The following is an 18,385-nucleotide window of genomic DNA, read 5'->3' as shown; positions in this document are numbered from 1 at the left end:
AAAAGAAAAGAAAAGAAAAGAAAAGAAAAGAAAAGAAAAGAAAAGAAAAGAAAAAATGGATGGGCCCAGAAAATACAAGCAACCACTACAAACAGGACATGTTAGAATCTTATAATGTAAAAAGGTAGGAAGTAAAAGGGCAATTTTGAGAGCAAGAGAGAGTAACTGAGCTGAACTTGAGGGTTTATGTAGGAAAGACAACGTTGGAAAGATAGTGAGGCAAGAGTTTGGATAGAATTCATACTTTACCTATAAGCAACAGGGAATCACTGTAGAGTGACAGCTGGAGGACACTGTGAATGTACTAAATGCTGCTGAACTGAATACTTTAAAATGGTTAATTTTACATTATGTGAATTTCACCTCAATTCAGAAATTAGAGAGCCGGGGTGCCTGGGTGGCTCAGTCGGTTTAGCGTCCGACTTCGGCTCAGGTCATGATCTCACGGTCCGTGAGTTCAAGTCCCGTGTCAGGCTCTGTGCTGACAGCTTGGAGCCCGGAGTCTGCTTCAGATTCCGTGTCTCCCTCTCTCTCTGCCCCTCCCCCACTCATGCTCGCTCTCTCTCTCTCTCTCTGTCAAAAATAAACATTAAAAAAAAAAAGAAATTAGAGAGCCACTGAAATTATTGGCATGATAAAAGGACTATTTCAAAGGATTAATCTAGTGATCATGCAAATGATCCTGTGAAGAGCCCGAAAACAGATTGGTTCAGAAGCTACTAGAACATTCTGGACACATAAGAGAAAGGCCTGACCTAGGATAGCAGTAGGAATGGGACGGGCAGGAATAAGATAACCTAAAAGACAAACTGACAGAAGCAGGCAATCACCTTGGATACGGGGTGGAATACAGGGAAAAGACAGTATCCATCCTTCAGAATCTGTAACACCTAATTATCTGCTTGGGATTCTGCAGATGTAGGTAAAGTCCTCTATCAGCTGACTTCAAAGAAACCAAAAGAAGAGTATGTGGAGAGCCCAACTCAGATAAGCCTTTAAAATGGGGTACGTAAGTCAGAGACTCCTACTGGCCTTCAAGAAGTCAGCTGCCATGAGTTCTATAGCTTCAAGGAAATGAATTCTACCAATAGCCACCTGAGCTTGGAAGAAAACCCAAGCTTCAGATGAGACCCCAGCTCTGTCCGACACCTTCACTGCAGCCCCAAGCAGAGGACTCAGCTAAGCCATGCGTGCCCTGACTCCTCACCCAGAAAACCGTAAGATAATAAATGTATGTAACATTATTTTAAGCGGCTAAACACGCAGTGATTTTTTACGCTACAATAGAAAACTAATACACTTGTGAAAAAACTTTCCAGGCAGAAGGAAAGGAAAATGGCAGACTCTAGGGCAGAGTAAGCCTAGTGTGCTTATAGACAGTAAGGCAGCGGCATAGCTGAAGTGGAGTGAGCAAGGCAAAGAAAAGTAGGGGCAGATCACACATCACTTTGTTGACTTCACTCATATGGAGGAACCACTGGAGCCTTCCGATATGGCGTGCATTTCAAAGGATCACTTTAACTGAAATGTTGAGAATATCCTAAAGGGGGTGGAAAGGTAGAAGCAGGAAGATCAGTAAGGAGGCAATATTTCAAGGAAGAGATGATGGCGCCTTACACTAGTGCAGGAGCAGTAAAGGTAGTAAGAAGCTGTCTGACTCTGCAACATACTGAGTAAACACTTTCATCTAAACTTGAAATTGATAGACTCCTGGAGTGCCTGGGTGGCTCAGTCCATTGAGCATACGACTCTCGATTTTGGCTCAGGGCGTGATGCCAGAGTCGTGGGATCGAGTCTGGTGTTGGGCTCCGCACTGAGCACAGAGTGTGCTTAGGATTCAATTTCTCTCTCCCTCTCCCTCTCTCTCTCTCTCTCTCTCTCTGTCTCTCTCTCTCTCTGTCTCTCTCCCTCTACCTTTGTCTCTCCCTCTCTCTCAAAAAAAAATTAATTTTTAAAAATTGATAGACTCCTACTCCTGCAAAGGACAGAGACTACCAGAAAAATTGTCCAATACTACTATGACGCATGTGGTCCCACTCTTTCCTCCTTCCTTAATTCTCTGATATTTATATCACCATGTTCTCTGATGTAGACTGCAACTTATTCTTAGCCACAGTCCAGGCAATGAGAGGCATCAACCTATTATCCCTCTTTTACAAACCATGATCTAACAGTAAGTCAAACCACAAGCTGGCAAACATCCTGGGCGAGCAACCACTGTCTTTGGGCCCCGTTTGAAATCTTCTGTCCCCATCAGGGGAGCTACATGATGAAGAGAGTGCTCCCCACAGCCTTCTAACTCCCATGGCCAGCAAATACCTGAGATCATCCCAGACAAACGTGGCCAAATGAAGGCTTGAAAACAGGAAGTTTTCTGCTTCTTGACCTGTTCCAGAAAGACTAGAAAATCGTCAGGAAAACACTGGTGAGGTTGCAACAGCAGCAGAAGGGATGTGATCTGGAACTAAGGGGACATTTCTAGTTCTCTTATCTCTCGGCAAATCTGCTTTCACATATGAAATGATAAAAGGTGCTGAAGCTTCACAATCGAATTTCACGAGAAGACCCAGTGAGCAACACTGCTTCTTCCCACATAACACCCAACAGACCGAAAGTGGAATCATGCTCGGCAGCCAGTGCCATGAGGAGGATCACAGCAGCAGAGCCACCAGAAAGAGTCTAGGGTAAGTACGAGGCTGAGGCCCAACACCGAGAGATGCTTACACAGCTGCGCAAGCCAAGGAAGTGGTCTCCACATGGCCGTTTGTGGAGAATTCCTGCAGCAATTCTCCAGTTTCACCACGCACTTGCACCTGACAGGTGCACTTGACTCGCTTGCACTATGACACAGTGGCCACATGGAGGCACCAGCATACTCCATACCCAGATGAAATTCTTGTTTTCCCTACTCTGAGATCCGCTAGGGTGCCGTTCAGTCTCCCACAGCGATTAGTAGAAACACCACCGCTAATGAAGGCATATAATAGCCAAAGAATAGAAAAGGGGCCCCATTCAGAAGACTTTACAATAGCATACTGTATGTACTTTGCACTTCACTCCCGTTGCTCCACACCCGCTGTACAAAAGCATCTCCTCAGGACTCCCTAGCCTCCTGGTCTTCTTTCCCTCCCATGCTTCCGGTCACCTCACTACTAACAACTCTCAGATACGTGTGTCCGGCCCGGGGCATTCTGCTGAGCTTGAGCCCTGCGTCTCTAACCGTGCTTTAGTTATTGCAACCATCATTTCAAATTCAACACCTCTACAAAGCCAATTCATCTTTCCTTGCAGACCAACTGTCCCCCCCCCCCGCCAGATTTTCTGACTTCTCTCACGGATGAACCTTATCTGGCATGTGCCAGGCTTTACATGAGTTAGCTCATTCAATACTTAAAATAATACTCTCCCTATTTAATATCTGGCTCAAAATCACAGAGCCGAAGGAGCGTCAGGGCTGAGATGTGAATCCACGCAGACTAGCTGCAGATCCATGCGCTGAACCATTATTTTGCCATATGTGGTATTTCTCTTCAAAGGTATATGTTTGTGCTCCCAGTTTCCCACAAGTAACCAACATATTTTTGTCGATGGTGATCAGTTAAAGCCCCGAGTCTGAGGGACTCCTGCCAAACAGTAAGGCCTGAGGGCAATGACCAGGTCTCTCTGATTCGCACTGTATCTCTAGCACCTCACACAGTCCACGGCATATAAGAAGCATACAACACACGGTCTGAATTGGCTGGAGTCCCATTCAAATCACCATCTACACGGCAAAGATGAAAAAGAACCTCAGAAGTCCAGATGTAGTTTCCACCACCAGAAATACAGATCTGCTGACAGGGCTGGCTATTTTGACAATAATGAGTAGAATAATCTGGTTTCGAAGTCAAAACAAAGGTAAGAAGGAAGAAAGAAAACGGTTGTAAAGTCAGTATAAGTGGAAAGGAGGTCCATAAAAGTCTTCATCCAAGAAAAGGCGTGGTGCAATGAGACAAGGTAGAAGACACGTGAGGACGGTGAGCAGAAGGTATCTGCGGGACATGCAGAGGCAGACATCTGGAAGCATGTGTCCAATTCAAATCTGAAAGCCCGTTCCATTAGTATGTTGTGAGCTGGGCCCCGCTTTTCTAACACCTTACTTGTTTCATTTCCTGTATTTCAGAAGAGTCACCACTTACCACCCTGCTAAAGAGTGCAGGTCTTGGAGGAGGCATGTGAACAGGTAAGGCAAAGCCATCATCAGCTTGGTTAAATACGTTCATTCCTTTTAGGCGAGGACGAGAGCAGAATCCTTGTGTCTAGTTGCCACTAATTAAAAGTGTGATTTCTCTTGATATATTTTTTCACTTATGTGTTAGACCATATTTAATAACTGCTGACCAGTTAGGTCCCGAGATACAAGTGTGACGCAGGAAAACATGATGCCGTGTGCGACTGACATGCAAGGAAAATGGGGGAAGGAGAGGGTGCTAAGAAATTACCCATCGGGGGAAAGGAGGTGGTGCACCCCAGATGCTGGACAGTCACAGAAGGCTTCCTAACTGATGTCCAGGCTGAGAGCTAAAGGACGAAGTTGGTCAGGAGAGTGCAGGAGAGAAAGGGTGCTCCAGGCAAAGAGCAGGGGCAGTGGGCCGGGAGTGAGAGACCAAGGCTCACTACAGGGGCTGGAAAGGACAGCACCAAGTTAGGGAGGGCACATCCAAGTACACACATAGCTGCTAAGAGTACACACTGAACACAAATTCATAAATTTCTACAGAGAAACCTGAGGACATGTTCAAATTAATGTTCAATTTAATGTAGCAATTTCATTTCTGGGTATTTATCTTATGGAAAGAATTAAGCACGCATGCAGTGATTTAGCTACAAGGACAATCAACGCACCACTGCTTACAAAAGCAACATGTTTAAAGCAACCGAAGGGTCCATTTCTTGAGAACTAGTTAAATAAACTGCAATACAACCATATTTCAAAGTATTCTGCAATCATTATAAATTGTGCTCAAGATTAATATTCATTGGCATGAGGGGCGTCTGGGTGGCTCAGTCGGTTGAGCACCCAACTCTTGGTTTTGGATCAGGTGGTGATCTCATGGTTTGTGGGTTTGAGCCCCACATCGGGCTTCGTGCCGACACAGCAGAGCCTGCTTGGGATTCTCTCTCTCCCTCTCTCTCTGCCCCTCCCTGCATGCTCTCCCTCTCTCTCTCTCTCCCTCTCTCAAAATAAATAAATAAACTTAAAAATATATTTATTGGCATGAAAAAATGTTCACAATACCTATGAAGAGAAGAAGCAAGGGGCGCCTGGGTGGCTCAGTGGGTTAAGCGCCCGACTCTTGATTTCGGCTCAGGTCATGATCTCACAGTTCATATGTTTGAGCCCCACATGGGGCTCTGCGCTGATAGCATGCAGCCTGCTTGGGATTCTCTGTCCCTCTCTCTTCTGACCCTCCCCTACTTCCTTTTTATCTCTTTTAAAATAAATTAACATTAAAAAAAGAGAGAGAGAGAAGCAGCAAGATATGGTACAGTATTATGGTATGGATCCTCCTGCGAGAATACATGAACAGATTCTGGATTGTGCAATTGGAAATGTTTTAGCTTTTTTTTTTTGCTTATCTTTTAAATATCTTTAATGAACATGTATGTATTCGTTTTTTAATAAGAAATATTACTGGGGCGCCTAGGTGGCTTAGTTGGTTAAGCGTCCAACTTTCACTCAGGTCATGATCTCATGGTTCATGAGTTCAAGCCCTGTGTCCAGCTCTGTGCTGATAGCTAGGAGCCTGGAGCCTGCTTCAGATTCTGTGTCTCCCTCTCTCCCTGCCCTTCCCCTACCTGTGCTCTGTCCCTCTCAAAATAAATGAACATTAAAAAAATAATGTTAAATAAAAGAAATATTACTTATTAACTTTTTTTGAAGATGTAATTGTCCCATCAGTGAACTGAGATGAATTAAGTCTTACAGTTAGTTCTTGACCAGCAGACTATGAGGGCAAAAAAAGGAATATGGATTCCAGGAAAGAGACCTCCACAGGACACCCCCACCTCAATACCCAAAACCTGCTTCCTCTCAACACATACCTGGACAAATCCAAATGGGAAGAAACGCTCTGTCTGCCCCTGGGAGCCACGGTGGAAGGCTTGACGCCAGTCTTCAATGAGCACAGGGAATGTGCAATTGTACAGGTCCCTGTTAACATTTATATTGGACTCCCCTAAAAACAGTCCAGATTATGAGAGGGGGTTGGGGTAGATGCAAACATGGCCACACGTTACTCCCCAACCTCTACCCGTGCCCTTAGGGAATGAGTCTTCCTGCAGTCTCTCTGGACTGGCCTTGTCACTTGCTCTGGCCAAGGAGGCATCAGCAAACATGATGCAAGCAGAGGTGTGAAGAATGCTTCAGCTCTGGGGTTTGCTCTCTCTTGATATACTTGCAACCCTGAGGCTGCTGTGTAAATGATAAAGAATCTGAACTAATTTGCTGAAGGATAAGGGACCACTTGAGTACCAGGGTGCTCCAGCAGTCAACAGACAGGAGGGAGAGGCCAGCCGAGGCCATCCAGCCACCAGACACCTGCCGGGTGGCCAAAGACACATAAAAGATCCCGAAAGAAATTAACCAAAGTAGTCGATACAGGAAAACTACCCCAATAACCCACCAGATGGGGAGCCAAATAAAACTATTATTGTTTTAAGTCCCTAAATCCTGGGCTGGTTTGTTACACAGCAAAAGCTAACTAATACAATGGAGAAACAACAAATTAACACTCACCCTGGTACCATATCATCCCTTTCAGTGTCATATTATGTAGTGGATGGATCATGGCATTCCAGAGAACAGAGTTCTTACTGGGACCGGTTACAGAATCAGACTGAGTGAACCTAAAATTGATAAGAAGCACAAGTATCATGAGAGAGCTAGTGACCGATCACATCATGGTCCCTAAACTGGGAGTCTACCCAACTTTCATCTGGGGTAAACGTCTGATGATAGCAACACAAGATTAGACCGAACCACTCTGTTTCCCATGAAAACATGTCGAATAGCCTCCAACTTTCATATCTATCCAGGTTCTTCCCAGGATAAATGTATCAGTCAGTACAAGTTCAGAGGGGGCCATCCCAGTTTCCAGATAAGGTCACTAAAACCAGAGAAGAGGAGTATTTTATTGTGAGTGTCTCAAGCAGACAATAAATTTACTCAACTAGTACTCAGTTGATGCACACTTGGATTTTTTTAAGCTTTTTGCTTATCTTCCTCATAGCTAAAATCACTGCATATAGGCTTATTTCCTTATGGTAAGTGCCCAGAAATGACATTGCTGGGTCAAAGGGCACATTTTTTTCAAAGCTTTAAACGTGTTCCTAAACTTCTCTGTAAAATACATATATGAATTTATACTCACGGGAGGTGTGGATGAGAATGCCCACTTCCCCACACCCTTGATGGTATCCCTTCACGTCCCCAGAGACCTGGGAAGCCTGGCTCTATCTAGATCCCTCCCACTCTACCTAGGCCATTCTGTCAGTCCCAAAGTGGAAGGTCTTCCCTCCCCGACAGGCATGGCTTTACCTAAGATATACCAAGAGCTGAAGTTCAGCCTCTCTCCAGGGCCCTTCCCAGATTTAACAACATAATATTTATGAAAACAGTTCACAGACTATTAATCTCTGTGTTAATATTAGTGTCAGGATTTTAACAACTATTCCTTTCTTCCCCACCCCATGTGTTCTTCCTGATCCAGCTTTTCCTGATCGTGCTTTCATAATCAATATACTAATATATCTCTTTGATTACATGAATATTTGTTCTTCATGTTACAGTGTTTATTCTCATGGACAATAGAGCACAGTGGTTAAGAGCACAGACACTGAAGCCAGACTTTGCCACTTACCAGCTGTAGCCATGAGCAAGTTACTAAACCCCTCTGAGACTTAAGCTTAATAGCTTAGTATGTTAACAGTATCTACACTTGTAGAGGTTGTTGGGAGTATTAAGTGAAGTCATACATATAAAGTGATGATAACAGTATCCAACAAAGAGAAAGCTTTCAGTAAGTATTAGCTATCACTATTATTAAGGAAAAGGATCATAATCGCTTCCTGACATATTCTCAGATGATCGTGGTGCTGATGACAATAAAAATAATACCTTACGGTGGCACCTGGGTGGCTCAGTTGGTAAAGGGTCTGACTCTTGGTTTCAGCTCAGGTCATGATCTCACAGTTTGTGAGGAAAAAGCCCACATCAGGCCCTGTGCTGACAGCTCAGGACCTGCTTGGGATTCTCTCCCTGCCCCTCCCCAACTCATTCACACATTCTCTCACGCTCTTTCTCAAAAATAAATAAACTTAAAAAAAAAAAAGAATACCATACATGTTCACAGAATAAGTTACATACATTCAATACATATTTGGACATTCAACACAGATTTGGCTCCCCAAAGGAAACCATGCTCCTTCTCTCTTACATAATTTCCAAGGCTTTCTCCCAGACTTCAGGATGATTTCTTACCCTCGTGTAGGAACACCACAGGTTTTCAGTGACCTTCCAGAAGACCAGGCTTCAATGGGTGTCCCACCCCACGAGGAGGAGATCAGCCCAATGGGATAATGCAATGTGTCATACAGGTTACGCCCAAAGAGCCAGCACACTGCTGACATGTACTTGAAAACTCCATGGCCTAAGTTTTCTGGTCAGAAAAAGTTAAAGAAAAAATGACAGAAACATAGTAGTTTACATATAAGTCACCAGGTTGGCACTGCAAAAGATCCAAACTCTCTACAATGCGGGCACGCAAAAAGTTGACAGTGTAATACTGGGAATTCAAATAAATTGCAAATGAACTGTGAAACTGAGTGAGCGCCTTCTAGGTGCCAGGCACTTCTAGATGGCTGGGATACAGTGAATAAAGAGATATGGAGAGACATGGAGCCTCTCCTCATAGCTCTTACATTCTACAGAATAAGACGTTCAGCTGAATAAAATATACGACCCAATATGGTTAAGTGCCTCAGGAGGTACAAACAGGTGGTAAGGGGTTTTAACAGCAAAAGAAAGAATATCAAATGAAAGGCAGATCACAAAAAGTCTAAGAATGACCCCCCTCTCCTGTGCTTCCATTAATCTTCTATTCACAGTGTTTTCCTTACCCCCACTTAACTATTAGCTACTCGAAGGCAGGGCCCTTATCTTCTTCACTTCTGGATCCCCGATGTCTAGTACCTAATGCAGAGTCAGTAAATTCACTGGCTGGTGCCGGGTGGCTGTGGGTAGCTGGTATAAAGGTGGGCCCACTGACAGTTAGGTATAAGGAAAAGGTAAATAAGAAGGAAGGGAAAGGGAATGCAGGGCTGGCATTCTATCCAGAGGAAACAATATATTAAAAAAGGACACAGAGTAGGAAAAATGTTGAAAAGTATGTGACTGGAGCCTAGACCACAAAAGGGGACGAGTGGAAGATAAGACAGGAGGGGAATCACATCTTGGGAGGAGAAAAAACAGAAAGCCACTGAAAAGGCTTGGGAATGAGAATGTGTGGAAGGCAGAACAGCCTTCCAAAGATGTTCACACCCTGATGCCTGCAACCTATGGGTGTGTGACCCGAAGTGGCTAAGGGGACTTTGTAGAGGTGACTGGGGTTGAGGACATTGAGACAGGAGGAGTACTATGATTAGATCAGAGGCGGCTCCTTCATACCGGCCAACCTTCCCCACCACAGTCAGAGAGACGTGACATGACAACAGCAGAGGAGGTGGCAGAGATTTGAAATATGACAGCGACTTGACCTACTGTGTTCCTCCCCAGATACCTGCTTGCCTCGCCTCTGCCAGCTGATCACCGAAACGTCGCCTTTCTCAACTGAGACCCCCATGGCCACCCTCAACGAGAAACCACGACCCCATCCCAGTCCCCAACAGTCCTACTGCACCCCCTTCCCTGATGTATTTTATTTATATAGTTCTGTCTCATTAGCTTACACCCTCATCCACCCTATCCCTTGATCCCCAAAAATGTATTCGGTCTCAGAGTTCAGAGAGTAAAAGGGGGATAATAGGAAGGTATAATATATTATCCAAACCTAACTGATTCCTGAGTTTGGGATACCATGTAAGGAGAGTTCACAGACCAAGAAATTTATCCAAAAATTTACCCAAATCTCTTCAGTTCCTGAGTTCACAGGGAGAATTCAGATAGTGTAATACTGAGGACCAGACACTTTGTATAGAATTTACTAATTGTATTAAGCATTTCCTGTATTCCTCCGCACTGGAATACAAGCTCCATGAGAACAGGTGTCCTTCAGCAGGGTCAAGGGCTAGAGTGTTCCAGAGTGTATAACTGGAAGAACAGCAGCAGCCTTGAGGTGAAGAAGTTGTTGAGGTGGAAGGAGAAGACAAATTACCAAGAGTGAACATAGAAAAGGCAGTGAAAAGAATGAGGACAGAAAATACTCTAGAAAAGTTTAACAGAGCAAAGGAGAGCGGTGAGACACCATGAGAAGGGGGGTTGTCATGTTTGTGTGTGTGTTTTGTTTTGTTTTGTCTGCTTAGAGTAAGAGAAAGGCAGAATCTGAGAACAGAGCCTGTGTCTGTCCTGCTCACTGCTGTGTCCTTGGGGCCCAGCACAAAGCCTGACACAGAACAGGTGGGAAATAAAGATTTTGTGCTGAATGGACATGGGGGTGAAAGACCAGAGCTCGAGGGGTAGAAGGCCCTGGAAGGGGAAGCGCCCACATCACAGGTAGCCCTGAAAGGACAGCACTCAGCTGTGTTCGGACACAGAAACAAAGGAAGGAAGAGAAAAAGAGAAGAGCATTGAGGCAGTGTTGAGAGATGCTGGCAGAGCTCATGTGAGTGGCCTCAGTCTGTTCAGTGAAGCTGAAGGAAGTGTCATCTGCTCGTAGCAGGGGGGAATCTCGGGAAGAAATGCATGAAGTGGCTACCCCCAGAACTCGGGTGGAGAGTCAACGAGAAATGAGTATAAGGGTGGCTGAATCCTAATAAATAGATCAGAACCAAATTCAGGGTTCCAGAGTCCTCCTAGGGCACTGACCCAGTACGTAAGAGGTGGCACACGTTCCACAGTCACTCACCTGAGGTGGGCTTAGACCACTGCAAGTCAACCTTGGCCAGGTCCTCCAGTTCCTGCTCTGCCTCAGTGAGCGACACAGAGAAGATGCGGACAGACTGATAGGCCGCAGTGTTAGACAGCTCTCTTGTCGCATTGAATATCTAGGAAAACAGACAGGAATGTCATTTCTTACATCAACCTAGTGGGCGGCCAACTAGCCTACCACCTCTTAGTAAACACTACCCAACCTCTGAGCTCTTCTGAGCCTTCAAAAACCAAGATCAAATAAATAACCCAAACCAGTGATGGGCTGCTCTGAATCACCTTGATACACCTTGACAAACACAGACCATGGTGAATCCTGTCCCCAAAGAAGGTAGGAATACCCTGAAATTTGAGATCTCAAGGAGCAAGTCTGAATTGGATGAGGTTTAGGCTAAAGATCAACTGTCAACTAGACCCACTGTAGTATCTTGAAACTAAAATGCTTCTAGTCAGGAAAAGTAACCGATAACACAAAACCATAGCATTCACCTCTCCAAAATGGAGCTCAAAAGGCCAGGGGGAGGTAGGTGTGTGTAATCCACAACACAGAAGAGAGGTGGCTTCAAAAGGAACACACCTGAGAGATGATTGTTCGAAGTACTAAGACATACTGAAATATCTCAAATGTTTATATTCTCATCTCATCCTGCCCAATCACTCAACAAAGGCACAGAAGACAGGGCAATCTGAAAGGTGATGTTCAGCATGGCTGCAGACAAAGAAAAGTGTCCACCCAAAGACCCCACTTCTTCCCAGATCCCTTCACAAAACCTCACCAGTTGCCAAGAGTACGACAGGAATGGCTTGGAGCTTTTCTGGATGAGACTGCATTATACTGAGTAGTTTCTTTGTTAGTCATTCCTCTGTGAGCTTATACAAAAGTGCCAGTTCCTTCCATCCTGATTTTTGAGTTATGCTTTTCTTTTCTTTTACAAAGAATATGGAGTGTAAATGTATTGATTTGTTTTGTAATTTGGGTGCCTTTTCTTGTCTTCTCTATCCCCCCACCCCACCCTGGACTAGTCTGGTTTTCCCAAAACAAAGGGCTAACAGGCGCGCATCGGGAAGCCCAGTTATCATTGGCCTCAGGGAACAAGAGCTCCAGCTGACGGGACTGCCACAGCGAGAGCGCAGGAGGCTGGGATACTTTCCATTGGCCGCTAGCCACCGAGTGTGCAGCTGGCTCCCCTTTCCTCCCACCCACCACACAGAATACAGCTGGCCCTCCAGTCCACAGTGTAAGAGAAACCCTGGAGCAGCCAGAGTGCCCCCACAGGGCATTTCAGTGAAATAGACTGCCCCCTTGAATCGCCTTTCGACTTGCCACTGAGCCTGCTGTGGCCAATAAGACTGCCAGATGCAAGTGAAATGTCTCTCCGATCACTACGGGAGCCACAGCCTTGAAGTGCCCCCTGGGTAACAGCAGCTCTAGCCGGTGGGGGTCGCTGGTCTTCACGCTATCAGGACAGAGACTACATCCGTTCTCGGGAAAATTCCATAGGAAATCCAGACACGTTTGTGCAAAATCTTGCCCAGCAAGCGAAATGTAAAATAAACAGTCAAGAGTGAAAACAGGCTAAAGCACTCACAGTCTATTCTGGCAGGAAAATTATTTTTCGGCAGCAAGTACCTGTAAAAAGTCACCTCCCTTGAAACCAGCTCCTCTCTGAGCACTAAGGACGGTATGCTGCTTCCATGGAAACCGTGGGTGAAACCGCTTTCCTTCTCTCCTCCCACACTAGCTTCCGCACTGCCTGGGAACTCAAGTGCCGCATCGCAGTGAGATGCCAGCGTGGGGAGGCGGGTACGGGTGAACATGCTACTTGTCTCATAGGCCCGTTGCTAGCACGGTGGACTATTCAAGGCCGACAGGGTTGCGGTGTTTGGCACTCTCCCGTGTCACCAGCACACAGATCTGGATCCAAAACACCAGCCAGGAAAAACTTCCATTTTCAAATTCACATTTGTGTATTCTCTCAAGCCAAAACCTGAAAGCCACAGCAAGCGTTTAAAAAAAAAAAAAAAAAATGGGGGTGGGGGAAAATTCTTGCTGTACCTGATGACAATTACTTCTGAAATTGGTATCCTTTCCCAATCTCACCAAGCCTTCTTGATGGAAGCATTTCCTCGGGGATATGGGCAGCAAATTTAGGAATAAAGAGATTTCAGGAAGATTTTCATTTAAATGACACTTGGTTTCCCCCGCTGATGAAAGGGGAAGCCTTACTCCATCTGCTGAGATCAAATTTCATCTCATCAAACACCTCAGTGTAATTATTTTCCTACCAAGTATTTAAATGAGGATGTAAATGAATACCAAGGTATTTGAAGTCATTAAGGCTGCTGCGGTGGAAAGAGTGTACCACTGCCTCCCTGGGGACAGGCCGTTCACCATCAAAGCAGCTGCTCGCCTGTGTTCATTTTGTAACCTTTATGCCACATTCTTGAATTAATGAAGAAACGTCAAGAATCTATTTCCTCAGAGAATCTTGGCATGGGGTCTGCGTGAGGGAGCAGGGCCCTTGTGTGAGAGTATGTGAGGCTGTGCACACGCGCGGGGAATCCATACCAAAGAACACAGGGGAGCTTCACTTAATAAAGAATTTAGGTTTTCTAAGTCAGAGTCCCTTCTCCTACAGTAGAATATAGCAGCTTTAAAGTTGAGGCAATAACTATAAATAAGCCAGCCACCATACCTCCATGAATCTTTTATTGTAATACAGTATGAGCCCTTTGCTTCTGGATTTTGACTTCTCTACTTGTAAAGGAACAATGTCAGGATTGCCAAGATATTGAAAACTGGGCTTCCTTGTCTAACACTGGCCATCTTCTTCTAAGCCTAACTAGAAATATCCAAGTCTTAAGACCTACCCTGAGTTAGGAGGCGACAGATGAACATTTAGACTTTTCTCCATTTATACACATCTCACTCAGTGTTATAAATAACACTCAATCTTAAAATTCCACTTTACCCTAACAACAAGATGGGCATACAATCTGCCATTTCCTTCATTTGAATGTGAAGAGTGGTAGGTTATAGTAGAAATCTTACCTCCTCAGAAAAGTCACACGGAGGAGGGCAAAGAGAAGAGACAGATACCGTGTCTGGGTACATGTGTGTGCATGTGTGCATATGCACATGTACATGTGTACGTGTGTGTGTACGTGCATGTCTGTGTTGGGCGTCTTTAGAGGAAAAAGGAGCAAAAGGAATAAAGGAAGAATCATATAAAGCATGCTTTCGATCAAAAAATAAAGTTCTATAGAATGTTAACAGACTAGAAAACTTGGCTTTTGACACCATCAGCACCTAAAATGCTGTCTTGCAAACTAAGCGCACGATTTAAAACAAAAAAATAAAAAATTAACATGTGGCTGTGTCAGATGGAATTCTTTTTCCATCTCCCTGTATCTCAGAGCTTATAGCCTTAATCTAATGCAGAAGATGCTGAAGAGTAAATTCTAGGCAGAAAGAATGTGTTTACTCTTAACAATCAAAATCTGATTTAGCTTGACAGAAAATGAGATGAGATCCCCTGGCACAGCCTGCTATTGAGAACCTGACTGTATAGATACAAATACATCTGGTCCATGCCTTTCTGTGCAAACAGGGAACTATAATCAAAGCATTCAAGAAAGGACTGTTTTCCTTAGTGAGTTAACAGCAATCCCACTTCTAAACAAAACCATGCTTTCTCTCAAGATATAAAACTTCAGTTTTGCTTCCAGCCACTTGGGCTGAAAGGGAGCCCGGTTAAAGTTCAGTTCGATAAACATTTAAATTCAAAAGTTCCCACATATTTAAGTAGGGCAGGAAGCAAGAGTAAATAAGATACTGGTTGTGAAGACATAAATGCAAAAATTTAGATTCTGAATTAGAAAACTAATACAAAAATGGAGTAGGTATGTCCAGAGTAGGATCTTTTTAGTAGCATTATTTAGTAATTAGTTAACAAAAAAAAAGAAAAAAAAAAGCAATCCAGGGTAGAAGCAATAAAAGCAAAATAAACCACAAAGTATGTGAAAGGACTCAATTTTATATATTTAAAAAAAAATAAATGAATTGGGGTGCCTGGGGGCTCAGTCAGTTAAGCTTCTGACTTCAGCTTAGGTTACGATCTTCGCAGTTCGTGAGTTCGAGCCCCGCATCGAGCTGTCTGCTGTCAGCACAGAGCCTGCTTCGGATCCTCTGTCTCCCTCTCTCTCTGCCCCTGCCCTGCTCATGTGCTCTCTCTTCTCTCAAAAATAAATAAACATTTTTAAAAAATGAAATAACATAAATAAAAATTTTTTCAAAAATGAGTTGAGATCATAGTATAGTCATAGAGATTTTTAAACCTCAAATTTAAGTATTCCTCAAAACTGGAGAAGCATAATGAAAGAAAGGCAAGAAAATAAATATCAACTTGAGGAGAAACTAAGTTTCAGGGGAAGAGCTAGGAAGACAATAATCTTTTCAAATTCTTAACTTATTAAAGGAAACAAATCAAAGTACGCAGAACATATTTGTGCCAACCCATAATGCAAACAAAACCATTTATTCCTAAGATTCTTGTTTATTTAATGGGACTCTTCATTGCAAACTGAGCCTAATCCTAAGGGATTAGGCAAGTGCATGTCAGTTTCTTGTTTTTATAACTTTCTTTTAAAAATTATAGTTAGTTCATGCTCATTACAGCAAAATCAGAACATACAGACAAGGAAAGAAAATCAATCCCAGTTTCAAATGTGCCAAAGAACTTAACTCAGACTACTTTCTCTGAAGTTCTGATAGTGCATAAAAAACCTTTACCTTCTGTCAGCAATATTTCAAGCTAATATAGTTTCAATTATGTCTGTGAACTTGCTAATATGTTGTCCAACCCTGATTTTAATTTAAAAGAAATAACAATGATCTCCCTTACTTTCCTTTTTAAATCAGACAGCTTCCACTAAACAAACGAAGAGGGGACAATTCTGAGGCCCAAAGCTCTAACACCATCACACCCTATCCAGAAATCCACCCTCTTCATTCTAGACAGTTTTTGTGTCTAATTAGAAAGTAGAGCTGATCTTGAAAATAAATCTGAATGCCAAAGACATACAGCACCAAGGCTTTTGTTCTACCTCTGCTGCCTTGCTAGAATACCAAACTACTAAGAACTTTCCTTCCCCTTGGCAACTTTTTCAGTGTCCTTTTTTTTTTTTTTAATTTTTTTTTTTTTAACGTTTATTTATTTTTGAGACAGAGAGAGACAGAGCGTGAACAGGGGAGGGGCAGAGAGAGAGGGAGACACAGAATCTGAAACAGGCTCCAGGCTCTGAGCTGTCAGCACAGAGCCCGACGCGGGGCTCGAACTCACGGACCATGAAATCATGACCTGGGCTGAAGTCGGACGCATAACCGACCAAGCCACCCAGGCGCCCCTTCAGTGTCCTTTTTACCCAGCTTTACTTAAGAGACCTCACTCATAGTCTGTCAGGGCAGCCCTATTCCCTAAGAGCAACGAACACCGGAACCCTTCAAAGTGAATTTCGCCACTGACCAACAGATGGCAAGTCAGTATTCCCTGGTTCCATCCCACATGACTCCATGCACCCTGTGTGTCCCGTCCCTACTTGGGAGCCTGTGTAGTGCCTTTCCTCCCAAAAATTCTAGCAGAGTAAATAGAGCCTAGTGAAGCCTCTATACAGTTATCATAAAGGAGAAAATATGCTAGGTCTCAAAATTTAAGAACGTCTTCAAAGGCTGTGAGTGAAACAGAGAAAAATGAATTGATGCTAACAAAAGAAATCCTAGGCTATGAAAAAGTTGAGCAAAAAAAAAAAATCATCATTGGCCTTCTTTCTGTTAAAAAAAAATGTATATATACATATATGTTATTTCTGTGTAAAAAAAATATACAAATATATGTTTATATTTATATATACATCACAGCCTTTGAAGATTAACTGTTCTTAAATTTTGAGACCTAGCATATTTTCTATTATGTATACATATATGTACATATAAATCAACATATTAATTTTATACATGAATATGTATCAATTTGACATATGACACCTAACTGAAATATCAAGATATACAGCTTACATTGAGATAATTCACACACACACACAAACAGATAAACCACATAAGGCAAAATATTACCAACTGTCAATCTAGGTGGTGGGTATATAGGTGTTTGCAAGTCTCTTAACTTTTTTGTGTGCTTAAAACTTTTTATAATAAAAAATTTGAGAAAATAGCAACACCTTATATTTTGACAGATATTTTCAATTTATAAAGACCTTTTAGAAACAAACAAAATAATTTAATCTTTTTAATGGCTCAGTAAATCAGGTCAGATACAATCACTACTGCAGTATAGTCGTGAAAACTAAGTCTCAGACTTAGTTTAACAAAATGCAACATACTTTCATGGTAAAAACTCTCAGACAACTAGGGATACAGGGATCATTCCTCAACATGAGAAAAGGCATTTATGAAAACCCACAAGTAACATCACACTCAGTGGTGAAAGAGTGAGAGTTTTCCTACTAAAACCAGGACAAGAGAAGGATGTCTGTTTTCACCACTACTATTCAACATTGTACAGGAAGCTCTAGCCAGAGTTACTAGACAAAAAAAAAAAAAAAAAAAAAAAAAGAAATAAAAGGCATCCAAAGAGGTAAAACTATCTCTATCCATAGATGATATGCTCCTATATTAGAAAACCCAAAAAAATTCACAAGAAAGCTACCAGAACTAATAAACAAATTCAGCAAAGGGTCAGGGTACAAGACCAACATGAAAATATCATTTGTTTCTATACACCAGCAATGAACAGTCTTAAGAGGCAATTAAGAAAGAAATTTCATGTACAATAGCATCTAAAGGAATTAAATACTGAGGAATAAATCTAGCAAAGGAGGTAAGAGACTTGTATACTGAAAACTGCAAAACATTGCTGAAAAAAATTAAAGATCTAAATTAATGGAAAAACATCCCTTCATAGCAGGAAGGCTTAAAATCATTAAAATGTCAATATCACCCAAAGCAATCTACAGATTCAACACAATATCTATCAAAATTCCAAAAGCCTTTCTTGCAGAAATGGAAAAGCATATCCTCACATTCATATGGAATTGCAAGACAATTGCAATTGTCTTGCAATTCCATATGAATAGCCATGAATAGCCAAAACAATCTTGAAAAAGAAGAATAAAGTTGGAAGACTCATACTTCCCAACTTTGAAACTTACTACAAAGCTACAGTAATCAAAACAGTATGGTACTGG

General features: G+C 42.8%; 1 protein-coding gene across 1 annotated transcript in view; it reads right to left on the bottom strand.

Moving 5' to 3' along the window:
* The window catches only part of SIAE (sialic acid acetylesterase), a 38,869-nt gene that overhangs the window by 5,400 nt on the left and 15,084 nt on the right, over nt 1–18,385 (bottom strand). Inside the window, exons 4-7 of the mRNA XM_049611322.1 lie at nt 11,103–11,241; nt 8,522–8,699; nt 6,779–6,888; nt 6,085–6,218 (exon numbers count right to left, since the gene is read on the bottom strand). Of these exons, the coding sequence (XP_049467279.1) occupies nt 6,085–6,218; nt 6,779–6,888; nt 8,522–8,699; nt 11,103–11,241 (561 nt within the window). The remainder of the gene's footprint in view (nt 1–6,084; nt 6,219–6,778; nt 6,889–8,521; nt 8,700–11,102; nt 11,242–18,385) is intronic.

The sequence above is a fragment of the Panthera uncia genome, chromosome D1, assembly GCF_023721935.1.
Source record: "Panthera uncia isolate 11264 chromosome D1, Puncia_PCG_1.0, whole genome shotgun sequence".
Lineage (NCBI taxonomy): Eukaryota > Metazoa > Chordata > Mammalia > Carnivora > Felidae > Panthera > Panthera uncia.
This window is presented reverse-complemented; position numbering and strand designations above follow the sequence as displayed.